Source organism: Ochotona princeps, chromosome 4, assembly GCF_030435755.1.
Source record: "Ochotona princeps isolate mOchPri1 chromosome 4, mOchPri1.hap1, whole genome shotgun sequence".
NCBI lineage: Eukaryota > Metazoa > Chordata > Mammalia > Lagomorpha > Ochotonidae > Ochotona > Ochotona princeps.
Genome location: NC_080835.1, coordinates 50,991,854 through 51,012,896, shown reverse-complemented (window position 1 = coordinate 51,012,896; position 21,043 = coordinate 50,991,854). Strand labels below are relative to the sequence as shown.

Here is a 21,043-nt window from a genome sequence, read left to right as displayed (position 1 = left end):
TGGACTAGCAGACTGAAGATCTTTGTTTCTCCTTCTATCTGTAAATGTGATCTACCTTTCCAATAAAAATAAATAAGTAGTTTTAAAAAAAGGAAATGAGAAATACTGGACCTATATAATCAACACACATTGTAAGCAGGTATTGAAATACAGCCCAAAAGAGTATATAATTATTATTAATAGAAACTTAGCTAAAAATTGAGTTCTTTAGGACTATCATATATGACCTGAATTTCTTGGTTCAGGTGCTACACACCTAGGAGTTGTGATATTGACACCATATTAGGAGGAGTTTGTAAGGGAGGAAAGGAAAAATATACATTATATCGGTAATTTCACATTTTTTAAAATTTATTTTTTATTGGAAAGGCAGATATACAGAGAGGAGGAAAGACAGAAAGGAAAATCTTGCGCCCAATGATTCACTCCCCAAGTGGCCACAACGACTGGTGCTGCGCTGATCTGAAGCCAGGAGCCAGGAACTTCTTTCCAGGTCTCCCATGCAGGTGCAGGGTCACAATACTCTGGGCCGTCCTCTCCTGCTTTCCCAGGCCACAGGCAGGGAGCTGGATGGGAAGTGGAGCTGCTGAAATTAGAACTAGCGCCCATATGGGATCCCGGTGTGTTCAAGGCAAGGACCTTAAGCGCTAAGCTATTGCGCCGGGCCCTGTAATTTCACATTTTAAAACAGTACTTTCAACCAAACATATATTAATTTCTAAGTGGATTCTCTAGAATTCATTTTCCCCACAGGAGTTCTTTATGAATTCAGAATATTCTCTTGATGCGTGAGGCATATCACTTCCAGTCAAAGAGTGCAGGGGACATGCTAGGATGGAACAGCCAGTAGGCATCAGTAAATGAGAGGCTTGGTTCAACCAGTTGTGTTGTTTAATACATGAAGGTCATCTATTCCAAGTTGAAAACTTTCCCAGAAACTCTTGTAATAATTTATATGTGTTCTTTATCTCTGAGAGAGGAGAAGCTTAATGGATGGTAAACATCCCCAAATATTTATACATTAAAAAGCTTTCTCCTATTCAAAATAATTTAGATCTGCCTCTACTCTCTGTGAGTCAGCCATTCAAATGATTAAATAAATATTTAAAAATAATTTATGATGAAACATTTCAAAATAGGATTCAGCTTCTGCTATTCCATTAATGCTACTAGAAGCTAGTTACGTGTTGATACCTCTGGGCTAACAGTCTAGTTAAATGATAGATGATTATACATGTGCAGGAAATAAGCATATTTATCTGAAAAATGTGGAAATGGGAATTAATTATGATTTTTCTGAGAAATTAGGCTTATAATTGACAAGTAAGAATGATAACTAGAAATGAGACCTGGTTAGTTAAAAAATGAGAATGTTTCTGGCACAGAAAAATGCTCTCTGGAAAGACTGAAACAAGATGAGAGCTTAAACTGATTAATCTTCTGTCTCTAGTTTTACTCATGTCTCAAGCACTTCTAATTTTCTAATTTTCAATTCATATTATTAACTCTTTTTATAGCAAAATATGAAAAGGGTAATTTTTATAAATTAGATATAAATGAAAATTTCTAGTATTGTCTGCCATCCCTCTACAAATCCCATACCACAGCCTCACTGATGAAGGTATAGAAAGTGACAGAGACACAGAAAAATGCAGGAACATCACTATTTTAAGAGACATATTTACTTCTTCCAAATATAGAGCTTTTATTTCATGTGGGTGCATTTGTCCAGGGCTGTTTTCCTTCTTGTTCAATTCCTAATGGGCCTAACAAAATGGCATCCAGTTTTCAGGGTAAGATTTTCCCTTTTGTATAAGGTTTGCAATCTCTCAAGGCAAGTTTTGCTAAACACTAGCAATTCTCTGCAGAGCCATTATTACACTTATTAGTCTACAGCCAGTCTGACTCAATCCTTTTTCTTGCATGAGTAGGCAGTAAAAGATAAATGAGCATGTTTAATATACTTCAGAATCCTCTAAAATCCTAATTAATATTCCATTCATGAATGGATAGTATGAATAAATCAGATGGTTTCCCACTGCTTTAGCATGGACTATGGCATTTCAATACTTGCTGAGTCTGTCAAATTCTGACAAGCCCAGACTGATGTCCTAACCCTACATTATTCCATAGTTACATCAGCTGTGGTCTTTCCTTCTGATCACCCTGAGCATGGCCTCCCTGATGGGTTTGGATTTCACACTGTAGATGATGGGGTTGAGCACAGGGGGCACCACCAGGTACACATAGGCAACAAGAGCATGCACAAGCTGTGGCAGGTGCTTCCCAAATCGGTGGATCATGGACACACCTATGACTGGGATGTAGAAAACCAGGACAGCTAAGAAATGAGAGACACAGGTGTTGAGTGCCCGCAAGCGCTCCCTGGGAGAGGCCAACCCCAGCACTGTGTGAAGAATAAGAGTATAGGAAAAGACAATAAGCAAGGAGTCGATACCCACTGTGGACAGAACCACATACAGCCCATAAAGGATGTTGACAGTGATGTCAGCACAGGCCAGTTTCATGACATCTGCATGGAAACAGAACGAGTGTGACAAGAGGATCTTGCCAGGGCAATAGTTCAGTCGCTTCAGGAGGAAAGGCAGAGGGAAGAGGGACACTGTGGCTCGAACCACAATGGCCAGTCCCATCCTGACAATGATGCTATTTGTGAGGATAGCTGCATAGCGCAAGGGGTTAGAGATGGCCACAAAGCGATCAAAGGACATGGCCAGGAGCACTGAGGACTCCACTACCGAGAAGAAGTGCAGGAAGAACATCTGAACCAAGCAAGCATGGAAGGCAATGAGCCGATGGTCAAACCAGAGCACTGCCAGTGTGGTGGGCAGTGTGGACAAGGTGAGGCCCACATCGGTGAGGGCCAGCATGCACAGGAAGTAGTACATGGGCTGGTGCAGGCTTGGAGTCCTCCTCACAGCGAGGAAGATGAGGATATTTCCAGTGAGGGCCATTGTGTACATGGAGGAGAAGGGGATGGAGATCCAGCCGTGAACAGCCTCCATCCCTGGGATGCCACTCATGAGGAAAGCAGGTGGCTGGAAGAAGGAGATGTTGAGCAAGGATTGGGACAGGAGCATCCTGGAAGGTAGCTAGGAGGTCCAGTTTTGTGACTTCTTAACTTTGGATAAATGACTTAATCTATCCTAGAGGATAGAAAAAGCATTATAATATTGAACAGACATTATTAGTCATCTGGCACTATGTCAATCCTACATAATCTTGACTATTTTTCAAAAATTTATGTCCTTTAATGTCGTTATTTTTCTTCCTGGTTGATGAGTTTCTGTCAGATTATGGCTGCTGAAGTTCAGAAAATGTAGACAGTCTACTTTCAGTCCAACATGAGGATGTGTTACTTCCACGTGCGGAGATGCAAAGAATGGTTATACTTAGAAGAGGGTAAAGGCATTTGAATAAGACATGAACAGAGAAACGAGGATGACAATGCTTGTAGCTCTTTAGATGGAATCCTGAAGAATAAGCAGTTGTTGCTTTGTTTTCTATTGTTGTGCATTTTGTGGCATGAGTTCTTTCTGATGTCCTGCACTTATCATACATATGGTGTCTCTGATTGGCTTTGATTTATAATAAATTTCATGGTATGTGCCTGAACAGCCTTCTTGTATTGTTTTCCATATTGAGAATCAGCGGGACCTTGGACAAGGCCACATTTGCCCTCTGTTGTACATATAAGAGACCTGGAATTGAGAATGAATTTCTTGTTCATTGGTATTTCCTTCTGTTACTTTAAAATCCATAAATATTACAATCATATTCTTTATCTTACTACCACAATTTTTGCATTGTGCAGTGCCTGGGATAGACTAAATTTGCTATCAACATCCTTTTCTTGGAATGTATTGGATCTTGCTGTTTGTATTAATAGCACATTAGTATGAAACTTGATGAGATTCGTGTTGCTTTAATGCTATGCATTTGCTGTGACCCCGAGAAACCAATGGTTAGTATAATCTTTAAATGAACAATTGAAAAAATAAATGGAGGGAAATGAAACACAAAATAATGTGTTGCCATAGCTTTCAGATAAAAGAACCAGTGACTGGTTAAGAAGAGAATGTAAATAATTATCTAATAAATGGTTTGAATTTGACACAGGATGGTTTATATGGAATTGTACATAAAAATTTCTAAGAAGGACTTGTTTAAATTTTTTATTAATGCATTATTGCCGTATCAACGAGGGATCTAAAGTATTTGAGTCTATTCATAGCTTACTTTAAGAAGTATAATTGAGAGCCAGGCATAGTAGCCCAGTGGCTAAAGTATTCACCTTGCATGTGTTGGGATCCCATATGGGTGCCGATTGCAATCCTGGTGGCCCTGCTTCCCATCCAGCTTCCTGCTTGTGGCCTGGAAAAAGAGTCAAGGCTGGCTCAAAGCCTTGGGACTGTGCACCCGTGTGCATGGGAGACCCAGAAGAGGCTACTGGTTCCTGGCTTTGGATCAGCTCTGTTCTGGCCGTTGCAGCCCCTTGGGGAGTGAATCATCAGATGGAAGATCTTCCTCTATGTCTCTTCTTTTTGTATGTCTGACTTTCCAATAAAAATAAAATGTCTTTTTTTAAAAAAAGAAGTATATTGGATATTTCTGAAGAAAAATGCATCCTTATACGTTATCTGCATAGGACTAAAGCAGAAGGGTGTCTTTTCACTGACCACTTTATCTTCCTAATATAGCTTAACCCTTGCATTCTCCTACCTATTGCTCAGTCATGGAGTAAATTGTTGATAATCCCATCATCTGTTACTGTATATTAGGGAAACCGCATGAATGGCCTTCAACTTATACTGCCACTACTCCCTCAAGATCCTCCTCAAGTTCTGAAGCCATCTTAATGAGTTACATGTTCCTGAGTGGCACTCGTGTAGCTTGACATACCCATGACCCACTGAATTTCAGGATTAATTCTGTGCCATCTCAGCAGTGGCATCTTCACAAAGCTCTAGGACTAGGATATCTGAGATAACTGCAATGGCAGAGACCCTTGGGTTTCCTTCCTATGTCTGTAATTGTGGGAGTAATACTAATACATAGCATGAAGCAGTTGACATCAATTTTGATAGTTCTTGTTGTAGAAGTTTATATAAGAGGATTCTGGATTTTTCTGTTACAATATCATCACAGTTTTCTGGGTATATGTGTCACCTGTTAGGGATTTGACCTAGTTTTTATGCACAATGAACTCAACAGTGTTACTACATACAGCAACAATAATTTTAATATATTGTCCCTCAGCTCTGAAACAACACTGTGCAACAGATTTAACTCTATCCACATATGCATGCAACAACACTGAGGTAGATGGAGACTGAAGGACTACACAGGAAACACCAGAACATTCCGAGTTGGTTGTGTGTCACATTATACTCTACTCTAGTTCTTATTTGTATCAGGTGACCAGCCCACTTTCTACTTAGGGGTCTTAACTTTCTCAAAGTTATATCAGGGACTTAGATTCTCTGTGTTTTAAGCTCTGACCTTCTATGGGTCCAAGATTGTGTTCCTATGTACTAGTTTCTTTCTTTCCCACATCTTCATTTTGCTTGTCTTTTACTCCTCTGAATCAAGTTTCTATAGGATTATTTTTTCATTCAAATTTTCATGTTAGTAAATTAGCCCCAATTCATCTGTAATTTTTAAAATACATTTATAGCTTTTGAATACTGCTCGCTCATTTATTCCATCATTTCTGATTTATCTCCTCAATTAATTTGAGCTTCCCACAAATAGTATACCTTATGCATAATGATAAACCTGCTCAAACTTGTGGTATATATGATGTTAATATGTCCACCATTTAAGCCAAGACATCCAGTGTTGGGTCAAATGTCAGTCTACATATTGCTGTTAACATATTTTTAAAATATGTTCTCAACATCTGAATTATGATCTTAATATGTGTTATAGATGCAATTGCTCTCTAAAATGTGACTGGAAGTCACATATTAAAAGAAGGAAGGCACTAGAAGGAAGTAGGAATTTGGCAGCAAACCATCTTTAAACTCAACATGAGACTTTCTGTGAATCCCCAACATGCAGGCTAGATTTCAGAATGTCAGCCCCAGAAAGTGCATCAAAAAGTTCCTTAATCTCTCTCACTCTATTGCTCTTTGTCTCTCCGTCTTCCCGCATTCTCTGCCTCCACCCCCACACAGGTGGGCTAATAGATACAGATACACAAGTATATATTATCTACTGTTTCTGTTTGTCTGGAGAATCTTACTAATACACAATGCAAAATAGCGATGAACTAATTTTGATGAGTTAATAGAAAGTTCATTGGATCATGCTTTTGTTTTTCCAAGTGTAATATTTCGAGAATGCAGAGGAGGCCTGATAGGAACCCAAGCATATGCTTCCCTCTGAAACAGAGTCTGAGTGCTGAGCACAAACTGGTCACAGAAAGGACGTCTTCATCTCTTCTCTCCTCCATAAAGTGTGACATTGGCAGCTGGATGCCTGCAGCATCCAGATTTATTTATCTCTCTACTGCCTTGGCCTCCTCTGATTTCTTTTCCTTTGAGTCTAGACCCTGATTACTCACCACGTTTGCTGCCCCAGCCTCCTGTGTGGTTGTATGGTATCAATAGGAAGTTCAAGATTCTCTTTACAGCTAAGAATATCAGTTTTTATGCTGTTGCTGAAAAGCACACTCTCTCCCTAGGGAAACTGGATTTGAGTTGCAGAAAAATTACCCTATGTTCAGCTCTCTGCTTGGAATTGGAAGGTAGGCAGCAGTGGGAAAAGGTTAGTCCAGAGAGATTAAGAGCAAGAGCAGCCAGAATTAGTCAGTCCAGCTCTCCCTAAAATATGCTCCCCACAAGCTCTAATGCTTGCATTGTTCATCTAAGGTTGTTGACCTCATTTTAAGAGTGTCATTGGAAATGTGGTAAGGTTAGAAAACATCCGAGTCAGACCTCTTAAGGTGATTCAGTCAGTAGGTACAGAAAAAGATTAATGTCCTTTATTCTCAAAGGAAAAACCTGGTGCTCTAAAACACATGATGGAATATTGCAAAGCAGCAAGCAGCAGGTGTCTGAGTCTCATTTCTAGTAGGACACAATGCACAGCACAGACTGGCTACATCAGCCAAGTTCTCACAGGTTGGTGGGGCTTTGCTCTGCCAGCAGCGTTTCTCTGAAGTAGAGACTGAGGGTAGCACCTTGCGCTTCCCAGCGTCAGAAAATCCACTGTCCTTTGGATTACAGATGTTGAGCATAATGTACTTTATTTTTTTTAATTCATTAATTACATTGTATTATGTGACACAGTTTCATAGGTACTTGGGTTCTCCCCACCCCTCCCCAAACCCTCCCACCATGGTGGATTCCTCCACCTTGTTGCATAACCACAAGAGCATAACGTACTTTAAATAATTCGTTGATGACCTAAGAGAAAGAATCCCTAAGAAGGCTTAGAGAAAGAATCCCTAAGAAGGCTTAGAGAAAGAATGCAGTGTCTAGCAAGTTCAGTCTCAGTGCAAGCAGCTTTACTCGTTGGACTGAATCACCTGGTGAAACCATGGTTCCAGTTATACCTATTGTACACAGAGATGTTGTGTAGGGTCTCTATCATGCTCTCTATTATTACACAAATAATAATTCAGATATGTGAGTGATCACGCATTCATCATCATTATACTACAAAGCAGAATATGGTAAGCACTATGTAACAGTTCGAGGCTTGTTTAGTCTCAAGTTTTCATTTTAGGTTGGAGCACAATCCTTGGGAATGGGTCTGTAGCTTTGCTCAAGGACAGCACCAACTTCTTTAATATTAGAATCTCATTGACCATGGGGACAGGAAAAATAAATAAGAGAGTATATTGACATGTAACGAGTTACTGAAATAAGAGACAAATAGGCAAAATAATAATAATAATGATAATATTAATCAAGGAAAACAGATAATTCAATTGTCCTGGGTCCTACCTTGGCTATGTCTTCTTAAATTTACTTTTTCTTTATTCCAAAGGACAGGGAGAGAGGCAAGAAAAAAGTGAGAGGGAGAAAGCGATCCCATCCATTGTTCCATTCCTCAAATGTGTATAAAAAGCAGCAGACATTTGCCAAGTTGAAGTTGGAAGTGGGGTGTCAATCCTGGTCTCCTACGGGATAGCAGGGACCCAACCACTTGAGTTACCATCCTCTGCCTCCCAGGATCTGAATGAGCAGAAAGCAGGTTTTAGAATCAGAGCCAAGATTCAAACCCAGGCACTCAGATATGGGATTTTGGCATTCCAAATGTCATCTTAAGCAGCAGACCAAATATCATTCTTAGGATTTAGCAAAAAAAAAAAAAAAAGGGGGGGGGGAATCAATGTTTATCACTGTGGTCAAAATAGCCTCATCCCACATTGGAGTGCCTTAGGTTCCGTTTCCAAATCCAGTTCCTGACTCCAGCTTCTTACTCATGTAGACCCGGGAAGCAGAAGTTATCACTCAGATGCTTGTAGGCATGGACAATGGCAGAGAATCCAGTGTCCTATTGTCAAGATACATTCAACAGTTTCATTGGGAGTCCTTCTTTGATTTGTACATAGAGATGCATCATATCTTCACATCTGTGATTCTACTACACAGTTGCAGTACATTCCCTTAAATGAAAAGCCATAAAACAAAATCAGCAACAGAGATAAAAATGAAAAATTTACAACATGAAGTTAAGTAACATGCTACTGAATGACCAATGTGTCACTGAAAAAAAAAATCAAAGACCTTCCTGAAGCAAATGATGCTATTGTGTGACCTATGAATCAGTGAGGAAATTAATAGGAAAAAAAACCTGTAGCGAAACAGTATTGAAAGAGGTATTGATCATGTATTTTGCTTGAAGTTTGTCTCATATTGGAAAACATATAACATTTGTCCTTTGGGGATTTACTTATTTCATTGAGCATAGCGGTCTCTGGTTGGGACCATTATGTTGCAAATAGTAGAATTTTACTCTTTTTAATGGCTGAGTAAGTATTCCATAGATAGATACACTACTGTTTCTTTATCCACTCTCTTTGGACGGCCATCTGAATTGTTTCCATGTCTTTGCTCTTGTAGATTGTGCTGCTGTGAATGTAAGACTGCAGATCCTTTTCAGTATGCAGATTTCATTTCCTTTGGATATATTCCCAGAAGTGGTATAGCAAGGTTGTACAACAGGTCAATTTTCAGTTCTCTTAGCACTCTCCATTCTGACTTTCATAGTGGATGTACTAGCCTACACTCCCAGCCACAGTGAAGGAGGGTACCTTTCTTCCAACATCATCAGGTGTTAGTAGAGTTCTGAGTGTAGGCCAACCTCACTGGGTTTATGTGGAACCTCAATGTGGTTTTCATTTGTATTTCTCTGACAGCTAGGGAGCCTGAGCATTTTTCATATGTCTATTAGCCATTTGAATTTGTCCTTTAGAAAAAAAATGTCTGTTCATTTCCTTTACCAATTTCTTCACAGGGTTTTTTGTTTTACTGTAACTGAGTTTTGAAGTTCTTTATACATTCTAAATATTAGTTTCCTATCAGTTGTACACTGTGAAAAGATTTTCTCCCATTCTATTGGTTGCTTCATCACTTTGTTGATTGTCTTTGCTGTACAGAAGCTTTTTAGTTTGCTGTAGTCCCAATTGTTTATTTTGGCTTTGACTGTTTGTGCTTTTGGTGACTTTTCTGAGAAGTCTTTTCCCATTCTAATATTTTAGAGAGTGCTTCCTATTTTCCTTTAATAGTTTGATGGTTCCTTTAATAGTTTGATGGTGTAGATTTAGGTCCTTGATCCATTTAAAGCTGATTTTTATAAAAAGTAATGTGTGGGGGCCTTGCTTCTCACATCTGCAGCTGCTCTCCAATTGTCCCAACAGTGTTTGTTGAAGAGACCAGATGTTCTCCCCAGATTATTTTCAGTTCTCTTATCGAAGATTAATTGGCTGCTCATGCATAGGCTCCTGCCTAGGTTTTCTATTAGGTCTTTTTAAGATTTATTTATTTTACTGGAAAGTCAGGTATATATACAGAGAGGAGGAGAGACAGAGAGGAAGATCTTCCATGCGCTGATTCATTCCCTAACTGCAGGAGCTGAGCCGGTATGAAGCCAGGAGCCAGGAAAATTCTTCCAAGTCTCCCACATGGGTGCAGAATCACAAAGTTTTGGGTCGTACTCAACTGCTTTTCCAGGCCACAAACAAGGAGCTGGATAGGAAGTTGGGCAGTTGGTATTAGAACCAGCATACATATGAGATCCCGGCTCATGTAAGGGGAGGATTTTAGCCACTAGGGTACTGTGCTAGGTCCAATTTCATGGTTTCTTTTTGAGTTATCAGCTGTGTCCAGTTTCATGACATCTGCATGGAAACAGAACGAGTGTGACAAGAGGATCTTGCCAGGGCAATAGTTCAGTCGCTTCAGGAGGAAAGGCAGAGGGAAGAGGGACACTGTGGCTCGAGCCACAATGGCCAGTCCCATCCTGACAATGATGCTATTTGTGAGGATAGCTGCATAGTGCAAGGGGTTAGAGATGGCCACAAAGCGATCAAAGGACATGGCCAGGAGCACTGAGGACTCCACTACCGAGAAGAAGTGCAGGAAGAACATCTGAACCAAGCAAGCATGGAAGGCAATGAGCCGATGGTCAAACCAGAGCACTGCCAGTGTGGTGGGCAGTGTGGACAAGGTGAGGCCCACATCGGTGAGGGCCAGCATGCACAGGAAGTAGTACATGGGCTGGTGCAGGCTTGGAGTCCTCCTCACAGCGAGGAAGATGAGGATATTTCCAGTGAGGGCCATTGTGTACATGGAGGAGAAGGGGATGGAGATCCAGCCGTGAACAGCCTCCATCCCTGGGATGCCACTCATGAGGAAAGCAGGTGGCTGGAAGAAGGAGATGTTGAGCAAGGATTGGGACAGGAGCATCCTGGAAGGTAGCTAGGAGGTCCAGTTTTGTTATTTCTTCAACCTGAACAAACTGATAAAAAACCCAGGATGATGGTAAAATTATTCTAGTTAAATCAAAGTTTTGGTCCTTTAGAGCCATGTCAATGATAAATATTCTTAACTATCTTTGCAAGATTAACTCCTCTTGAGGTTATTACTTTTATTCCTGATAAAAATTCTTTTCCTCCCTGCCAGAAATTGTAGCTGAAGTTCAGTAAATCTTCAGTGTCTACATTTAATGCAAAATTATCATGTACACTCTCACATACTCCCTTTGGAAATTGTTTATCTCTCCAAGATAGTTCTGTGTTAATTTTTCATGTGTGCTAAACTTCATGAAGTGTGCTTAAGAATCTTTTCCTTATTTTGCTGTAATCACAATCAATCAGTTTTGGATAAATCCATGTGTTGCCTTGCAGTTTGGCAAACTGAGAATCAAGACCTGTGTGGTAGCTAGACAATGAGTGGAATGTCTCAAAGATTGTATTCCTGATCCTTGAATCTATGTTGGTCTGATTCCAAATTCAATACACATTCCTGGATTCTGTTCTTCAGAAGAAGTCAAATATTTGAGGAGATATCTGAAGTACCAAGCACCACAAGTGTTATTTTCCATATTATTGTGTTTCCAAACACTTTATTATTTTTAAAATCTTTCATCATAGTAAGAGTCTTCAAAAATGTCTGGGTAATATATGTAATGAAATATGGTGAATACGTTTAAATTTTTTCACAAAACTAGCTTGTGTTTAGTTCCATGCACTTACTGAAGTATTTTAGTATATTGTCTATTGATTCATCCATCAGTTAGCTTTATGTTTGGATCTTGATAAACTGCTACTCCCACCCCAGGGATGATATAATTGAGCTTCAAGGATTTGATTTGTTTATGTTATTCCTCTCCTTAATTGTCTTCAATACAAGCTTGTTCCGGAACACTTGTGATACACTCTTTATGCTCTATTGATCTAGTTCCTACATTGCTCCACAGAATTATTGCTCAATACTCTTCAGCCTTAGTGATGATGTTTGAGCTTTTTAAATAGGCCCAGTTGCTCCTAATTAAGGGCTTTGTGCTCTGTTAGTTTTCTTCTTGTTGCTTTTCACATGCCTGCCTCTTTCTTCTCTTGGGCTTTAAGCTTCCTGTTCTCAGAATGACCCTCACTAAATAGGTGTCCTGAGTCACACAAGCCAATCATTATCCTTAGGTCACATCTCTTTCATTTTCTTTGCACAAATCACCACATTTAAAAATTTTATGATAGCTTATTTCCTTGATATTTTTGTCTTTCTTATCACTATAAAATCCCTGAATATAGCTGCAAGATTGTCTTTCTTGCTGACATGTAACTCTTGCATTATGAAGTGCCTGAAACAGAATACGCTTGCAGTCAACATTTGCCTTTTTAAATGAATACATAAGGATTAAGTGGTCAAGTATATAAAATCATAAAGAAAAGCAAACTAAAACATAGCTTGTGTTACTCCTGACCTCCAGGTAATAGAACAAGTTACTAATTTGGAAGGGAAGGGGAAATGAGATCTTATTTCAGGTAAAAAAAAAATTGAATAACTGGGATGAGTTTTCCAGCTTGATACACAAAACTTCCAAATATGTTGTGGTTAAACCTCTTAACTCTAAATTTTTACCATGTGAGCAAGAAATCCTAAGTGTCTGGGCCTATCCATACCCTGCTTTAACAAGTCTAATGGGGATTTTTGTGACAACTATGTCTTTGCAGCCTTGCCGTTTGATGATATGTACATGGGTAAGACTGATGAATGTCTTCAATTGATCCATTTTTATCTGCCTAATATGAATTAACCTCTATACTATTAATATGAATTAACCTCTATACTATTCCCATCATTCAGTCCTAGAGTAAATTTTTGATAATCTCCACATTTGATGTCATAGTTGGGAAGTGCATGAATGGCATTCTTGTACTCAATTTACACCAACACTTCCCCTCTCCCTACTATCCGCCCGAGTTTCTCAGCCATCTTAATGAGTTACATGTTTCTAAGTTACCACGCTTGACATGGCATATAATTAACATGACATACTCTTGCCCCACTGAATTTTGGGATTATTTCTGTGCCATCTCAGCAGTGGCATCTTCACAAAGCTCTAGGACTAGGATATCTGAGATAACTGCAATGGCAGAGACCCTTGGGCTTCCTTCCTATGTCTGTAATTGTGGGAGTAATACTAATACATAGCATGAAGCAGTTGACATCAATTTTGATAGTTCTTGTTGTAGAAGTTTATATAAGAGGATTCTGGATTTTTCTGTTACAGTATCATCACAGTTTTCTGGGTATATGTGTCACCTGTTAGGGATTTGACCTAGTTTTTATGCACAATGAATTCAACAGTGTTACTGCACACTGCAACAGTAACTCTAATATATATTTTCCCTCAGCTCTGAAACAACACTGTGCAATGAATGTAACTCGACCCACTTATGCATGTGACAACACTGAGGTAGACAGAGATCAAAGGACTACACAGGAACATGGTAGAACAATTCTCTCTTGCTTCAGTTTGCCACAGTAGACTACATTGTCCTACATCTTGTCAGGTGCCAAGCTCACTTATCCTTCATGGTTCTGGACTCTCTCATTTGTAAAATCAGGACCTTGAACTGGATTCTCTGCATTTTAGCCGTGCAATGCTCTGACTTGAAGATTTTATTTCTATGCACAATTTTCCTTTATGTCTTCGCTTGGCTCTGTTTTCACCTGTTCTGAATCTCCTTCCCATAAGATTTTCTTGCCTTTAACTTTTCATTTTTGTGCATCGACTTGAATCACAGTTTTCTTCACCTACAGTCTAGCTACATAATCACTCAAAACACTGTTCACTCATTAATTCAATAATTTCTGACATCTTACTGTAAATAAAAAAACCTACTCGAGTATGTGATAGTCCATGTTAATTTGCCATGTTCATTTGGCAAAGTTAGGGTATCCAGGTTTGGTCAAATGTCTACATACAAGTTGTTGTCAGTTTTTTTGAATACGATAATGAAATTTAAATGCATAGTGTTTTAATAGAGGCAATAAAGGCCAGTGTTTTCTAAGATGTGAATGGTTAACATGTAAATAAGTGAAACACGGAGTTTCTTGATGGTGGATGCTTTATATATTTTTAAAGAATAGATTGCAAATTGTTTGAGATGTATCAGACTGAGAGAGCGACTACTCAAATGCCTGAATTGACTGTAGCAAGACAGGGATTAAACGTTCTGCTTGGAATATAATCCAGGCCATCCATGCAAGTGGCCAGATCCAAGCTTTTGAATTGTTCGGACAGCCAGTCAGGGCTTACATTAGCAGAAAGCTGGAATCAGGTCTTTGACTTGGGTCTTTGACCCAGGCATTCTGATGTAGATAAGCACATTTTTTAAAAAAGATGTATTTATATTACTTGAAAGTCAGAATGAGAGATAGAGATATGTAGACAGAGAGACATTTTCTAGCTGTTGGTTCATTTTCTAAATGGCCACTGTGGTCAAATTGGGCCGTTCAATTCTGAGAGCCAAAAGATTCTTCTGGTTCTCCTACATGTTTACTGAGACCCGAAGACTTCGGCCCTCCTCCGCCCCTTTCCCAGCTGCATCAACAAGGAGTTGAATCGGAGTTGGAGTAGCTGTTACATGAACTTGTTCCTCTATGGAATGCCAGTACCATGGGTAGAGGATTAGCTTACTGTGCCACTGTGTTTGCCGTAGATGAACACATTTTAAATACTATGGTAGTCACTTACTCCATCCAGTTCATTTCTTGGTTGTTTTATTTTTATTTGAAAGACAAATTTTACAGAGAAAGAAGGTGAGACAGAGAAATAAGATCTTCCAACTTCTGGTTCACTCTCCAAATGGCTGCAATGTCCAGAGCTAAGCTTATGCAAAGCTGGGAACCTGGAGCTTCTTCTGGTCTCCCACATAGTTGCATGATCCCAGGGATTTTCATCATCCTAGTCTGCTTTCTCAGCCCATAACAGAGTTCTGGATCAAAGTGGAGCAGTCAGGAGGTGATCTGATGTCCATATAGAATGCTATAGCCACAGGACAGAGGATTATCATGCTGCACTACTGCACCACCCCCTCAAGTTCATTCTGTAAGATGTTCTAATATTGGTGTTTGGCCTGCTGGCAATAACTGTGGTAGGAATGCCAACATCCTGTATCAGAGAGCCTAGGTTGAAATTTCCATTTCCTCCCAATTTCAGCTTCCTGCAGTGCAGACCCTTGGAATCAGCAAATGATAACTCAAGTGATTGGGTCCCTACCACCCGTGGAAGAGAGCAGGATTCAGCTCCTAGCTCTCAGCTTCACACTGGCTTGTTCCCTCCATTTTGGAATGTGGAGAGTGAATCAACGGATGGGAACTCTGTCTCTCTCCCAATTTCTATCTTTCCCTGTCTTTGTTTACCTCTCAGATAAATAAATAATTTAAAGAAGACATCGCTCAGATAGGACCCCAGACAAGTGAATTCCGCATTTCCTATTTTTCTTGCTTTGCTTATTCTCCTGTCCTTACCCAATGCCAGTCATTTATTGTTTGTCATGGCTATTCCTTAATTTTGTTGTCTTGACTCCAATGTACTATGAAATTCTAAAGACAAGACTTGGGCCTTCCTCATTTCAGAAATGTCAAGAATTTAAATAACCACAAATCAGGTATTTGTTTTCATGGATGAATAAAGGATTCATGAAATAAAGAGAACAGAAGATTTTGGATTTTATATTATAGCACGTATCATTTTATGTCTATTGATCCTCCTAATATATTAAGATGGGGCCATAATTATTCCCAAAGAATATACAGGTGAGTGAGTTGTCCCTTTGCTTATCCATTGCTATGAACACATTTTGTAGCATTCACCATATTAAAGCTTATCAAACATTTTCATTCCTACATATATTGAATGTTTTTGCCAGCGTGAGCTCTCAAAGGGAAAGCTCATGAGTAAATCCCCTTTCTCTCTGATACTTAATAAAAGGTCTAAGGAAAGAGGGTTTTTGAAAATACAGGATATTCTATTGGCTCATTCTTCACCTTGCCTCAGCCAGGATCTCATGAGTGCCAGTTGGTATCCCCGGTGTTCCACTTCCCATCCAGCTCCCTGCTTGTGGCCTGGGAAAGCAGTAGAGGATGACCCAAAGCCTTGGAGTTCTGTACCTGTGTGGGAGACCCAGAAGAAGCTCCTGGCAACTGGGGGAGTGAACCATCGGACATAAGCTTTTTCTCTCTGTAACTCCTTCTCTCTGTATATCTGCCTTTCCAATAAAAATAAATAAATCTTAAAAAAGTAAGACATGTCAAATAAATGAGTAAACAAAAAGGAAAAATGAAAAAAAAAGGTTTCATCCAAATCTGCAAGGCTAACGCCTCTTTTCAGATGTCCATGGAAAACCTGTTTCTCTTGGGTAATACTCACTACATATTTGAGGATTGTGTTGGGAAATGGTTTTTAGAAATGAACAGACAGGTGCTAGCTCTGATAATCGGTAGCTGCACTATTTGAGCAGAAATGGGGCAGTAATGGATTTGATATATTTTTAAAAACCTGTATTTTTCATGACACTAGCTTAATACTAGCATCCAACACTTTTCCTAGAGTATTCTAAAAGCCTCCTAAATGACTTCCTTGCCTTCTTTTATTTTATGCTTCATTTTTTTTTTAAATCCCAGGAGGTAGCTAGGCACGAGGCACCAAAACAAAAAGAACAAAGAGCAAATGTTTCAGTCAGGGTAAAGGCCAGCTGTTTTCTGTCTCAGCGCCAGTTCTGTCTTCCCTGCCTTAGCTCCCCACATTATGCTGTGTGCTAAACTATTCTACACTTTATGATCTATTTATTTACTAATGTTTTCATTTTTAGTATTTGAATAATATCATTTCCCCAAGTCTGCTTTAAATCGACAAGGAAAGATAAGAACGTATAGCTAACAAGCATGTTGTGACCATGACCTACATGCATTTAATTGGAGCTCTAATGTGAGCATTGTGTATGATTTCTGTCATTTTTCCTTTTCTAACACAATTGACAGAACACTATATCGCATGGCTATGGCAGTGGGTTCAAAAACACACAAATACACTGGCCACCTTTCCAGAAATTTCTCTGTATGATTTTTCAGGTCTTTTCAGAAAGAAAGTATTTCATAATACTAGCCCAAATACTTACAGAATAGCAACTCTTTTTTGAGAGTTTTTCCTTTCACAAATACATTTATGCCACAAAAATGTAATTTCCTCTTCATGGAAACATAGTCCTGTCATTTTCTACTTGTTTTCCTGGTGAATTTGTTCAGGGTTTGCTTCACTCGCTTTTGCATTTTTTCTGGTATGATTTTGCTATTAAACACTGCGCATTTGCTTTATCCATCCTTATATAAAAAACTACATTATCTTTGCCTTTTCAAAATGGTGTTTTCTTCTAATAGTCACATGAAAACACTTTGTTTATTAAAAGGATTTTAACATAAAGGGAACAGATTTCAAGTAGCTCATAGAAATAATTCTAAGAAGATAATCACATTGTCCGGTCTCCCTTTCTCCCTCAGTCCTTCTCTTTTCTTCCTTTGTTGTTCTTCCTATAATTTTTGCAATAAGCAAACTTCAATTAAATTTTTAATCACAAATTTAAAGCACCACTGAGCACATTTTGCAGCCTTAAGAAAAAGATCTAGTCGTTTGTGACAATGTAGATGAGTATGGAGGCCATTATGTTGTGTGGCAATAAGAAAGACATTGAAAGACTGATGCTTCTTGATCATATTATATTCAAGTGGAATTTAAAAAAACTGAATGCATGGAAGCAGAAAGTAGAAAGGTCGTTACCAGGATCATGAAGGGAGGAGAAAAGGGAGAGCTATTATAGATAGTTTTAGCTATATGGAATGCATACATTATATAGATATCATGTGTAGCATAGTGATTATAAGTAGTTGTATTGCATTCTTAGAATTTGCAAAGAAAGTAGTAGATCTTCAATGCTTTCATCACACTCATGCAAAGTGGTAACTGTGTGAGGAGAGGGATACCTTACTTAGTTTTATTGTAGTAATGATTTCTCAGTGTATACCAAGATCAAAATATCACTATGTACAATTATATGTAACTCAAGAAGACTAGACAAAGGCACTATGGAAGAAACCCATTAAGATTATTAAAAGGATTTAACTAATAGAGTCAAGATACATAATATTTGGATCACTCCTGTTACTTTCTTATGATCATACCTACTTCTCTCCTTTTTCATGCCCCTTTGAAAAAGTTGGAATAAAGATAATGTGTTCTTTATAAAAGTTTGTCATTTCACAGATGTTATTTAAATGGAACCACTAAGTATATAATCTTTTGTGGGTTTTTTCCATTTGGCATAATTCTTTGGATATTTAGCTAGCTTATTTCATGTATAAATAGCTCATTCTTTAAAATACTAAGTATTGCGACATCTACAAATAGACGTTCTTTAAAACACTAAGTAGTGTTATTTATTATGTATGTGCCTCAGTTTGGTTAAGCATTTGCATGTTGAAAAACATCACAACTATTTCCATTTTTTTTTTGCTATTTAATGAATAAAGTTACCACAAACATTTGTCTACAGATTACAGTGAATGTAATTCTTAATTTCTCTGGAATAAATTCTCAGGAGTGCAAAGTGCTATGCAATAAGCTATGCGCTTGCTTTGTGTCTACGTGTAGAAACTTGCAAAATGCTTTTCTGAGTGGTTATAATTTAAGTTCTCATCAGCAATAATCAGTGATCCAATTTTCCCATATCTTTTAAGCATTTAATATTTCATCTTTAAAAGTCATTCTAATTGGTAAATAGTGTTATCTCACTGAGGTTTAACTTTCATTTCCTGTTGGCCCATAAATTTAAACATCTTTTTGCTTGTTCATTTGCTTGCTGTGCATCTTTTTCCATTGAATATCTCTTGTTGTTTTGTCTGTTTTCTAATTAGATTTTTTCCACTTGAGTTTTCAGAGTTCTTCATGCATCATTTTACATTTCTATCAACAGTACACAACACATTTTTTAAAGATTTATTTATTTTTATTAGAAAGTCAGATATGTAGAGTTGAGGAGAGATAAAGAGGAAGATCTTCCATGTGCTCATTCACTCCTCAAAGGCCACAATAGGTGGAGCTGAGCTGATCCAAAACCAGGAGCCAGGACCTTCTTCCTAGTTTCCCATGCTGGAGCAGGATCCCAAGGCTTTGGGCCATCCTCAACTGCTTTCCCAGGCCACAAGCAGGGAGCTGAATGGGAAGTGGGGCTGTTGGGACACCAACCAGTACCCATATGGGATCCTGGTGGATGAAAGATGAGGGCTTTAGCAGTTAGGCTACCAGGCTGGGCCCACAAGACTACTGACTTCTCTTTTCTGGTAAGCTGCTCCCCCACCCAAAGTCACTCTAACCAAAACATTTGTTATTATTTAATCATTTCCTCCATGGAAGAGGAGGATTAGTAAGTTGAGCCATTATGTTGGCTCCTATCGATATTTTTGAAGAATCAAGTCTAGTCAATGACTTTATTGTTTTTCTGTTTATGATTTCATTGGTTAAATCTGGAGATATTTCCCTCAAATCTTGAACCAGATGAGGATGTCTACTCTTACCACTGCAATTCTGGAAATTCTATCCAGAGCTGTTAGGGAAGAAAAAGAAATTAAATGAATACAAATTGGAAAGGAGGAAGTCAAATTTTGAGTGTTTGCAAATGACATGATTAAGTAAACACATATTAATATTAATGTCTATTAATATATACATATACATGGGAATGAATAGACTCAACCAAGAAACTGTTGGAACTCATAAGAGAGCTTGGCAAAGTCACAGGATATAAAATCAATGCAAATAAGTCAATTTACTTAGTATACACAATTCCATGGCTGAGGAAGAGCTTGCAAGATCTATCTCACAAGAGCAGCAAAACAACCTAAACACCTTGTAAAAAGCCTAACCAAGCATGTCAGGGATCTCTATGACTAAAATTACAAAACATTAAATAAGTCTAACAAGACATCAAAATATGGAGAAATCCAGCATGTTCATGGATTGGCAGAATCAACATTTTCAAAATGTCGCCATTACCAAAAATAATCAACAGATCCAATATAATTCCAATGAAAGCTCCAATGACATTCTTTTTAGAAGCTAGGAAAAAGATGCTAAAATTCTTTTGGAGGTACAAGAGATCCAAAAGAGTTAAAGAAATCTTAAGCAGTAAGAACAATGATAAAGGCATCTTTCCCCCCTTATTACATTCTTTGCTTTTCTTTTTTAATAAGAGTTTTGAAATAATTTTTCCTTTGAATGTGTACCTTGAACCTGCCAATTTTCTTTTTTTTTTTATTATTTAATTAAAATTTTTTTTTTTTAAAGATTTATTTTATTTTCATTACAAAGTCAGATATACTGAGAGGAGGAGAGATAGAGAGGAAGTGGAGCTGCCGGGATTAGAACCAGCGGCCATATGGGAGCAAGGCGAGGACCTTAGCCACTAGGCCACACTGCCAAGCCCGAACCTGCCAATTTTCTAAGTACTCTTACCAATTTGGTTTTATTTCCATTTCCATTCATTTTAAAATGTTACTAAAATTTTGTTTATCTTCCCTTTGCTATATATGGATTATTTAGGAGTGTGTTGCTTATTTTTTTCTGTGATTTCACTGGAATTAGTTGGAGAACTTCCTGAGTATCATTTAAATTGCTTTGAATTTTGCCCCTATTGATACTGAAAAAGGGAGAGGTTTCATTAGTACTGAGTGGTGATGGGGGTTTTCTCCACATGTCCTCATTACTGCGGGTGGTGGCAACCGTCCTGATCCTCAGTTGTGCTTTGATATCATCCCACTGAGATTGGGACAGGCACCCTATCCACTATTGCCCAGTGAGGCTTGGGTTGCAGGCGTCTGTATGACTGAATTGAAGCCATAGGAGAAAGGATTCCTCCTGACTGGATAACAGTGAGAAAAGCTTCTTAAGTATTTTCTCTGATGCTACGTTAAAGAGAGTGTTAGAATGCCTCACTCTTGTCTCAAGAGTT

The 21,043-nt window shown here is 38.5% G+C and overlaps 2 protein-coding genes across 2 annotated transcripts; both read right to left on the bottom strand.

Moving 5' to 3' along the window:
* Nucleotides 1-2,138: 2,138 nt before the first annotated feature.
* On the bottom strand, nt 2,139-3,101 carry LOC101535783 (olfactory receptor 51I2-like). Its single transcript, XM_004590062.2, has one exon. The coding sequence runs from the start codon at nt 3,099-3,101 to the stop codon at nt 2,139-2,141; it is 963 nt and encodes a 320-aa protein (XP_004590119.2).
* A 7,203-nt stretch (nt 3,102-10,304) lies between these two features.
* LOC131479993 (olfactory receptor 51I2-like) lies at nt 10,305-10,943 on the bottom strand. The gene has a single exon (XM_058662295.1). It carries the CDS (start codon nt 10,941-10,943, stop codon nt 10,305-10,307), a length of 639 nt encoding a protein of 212 aa, XP_058518278.1.
* Between the last annotated feature and the right edge of the window lie 10,100 nt (nt 10,944-21,043).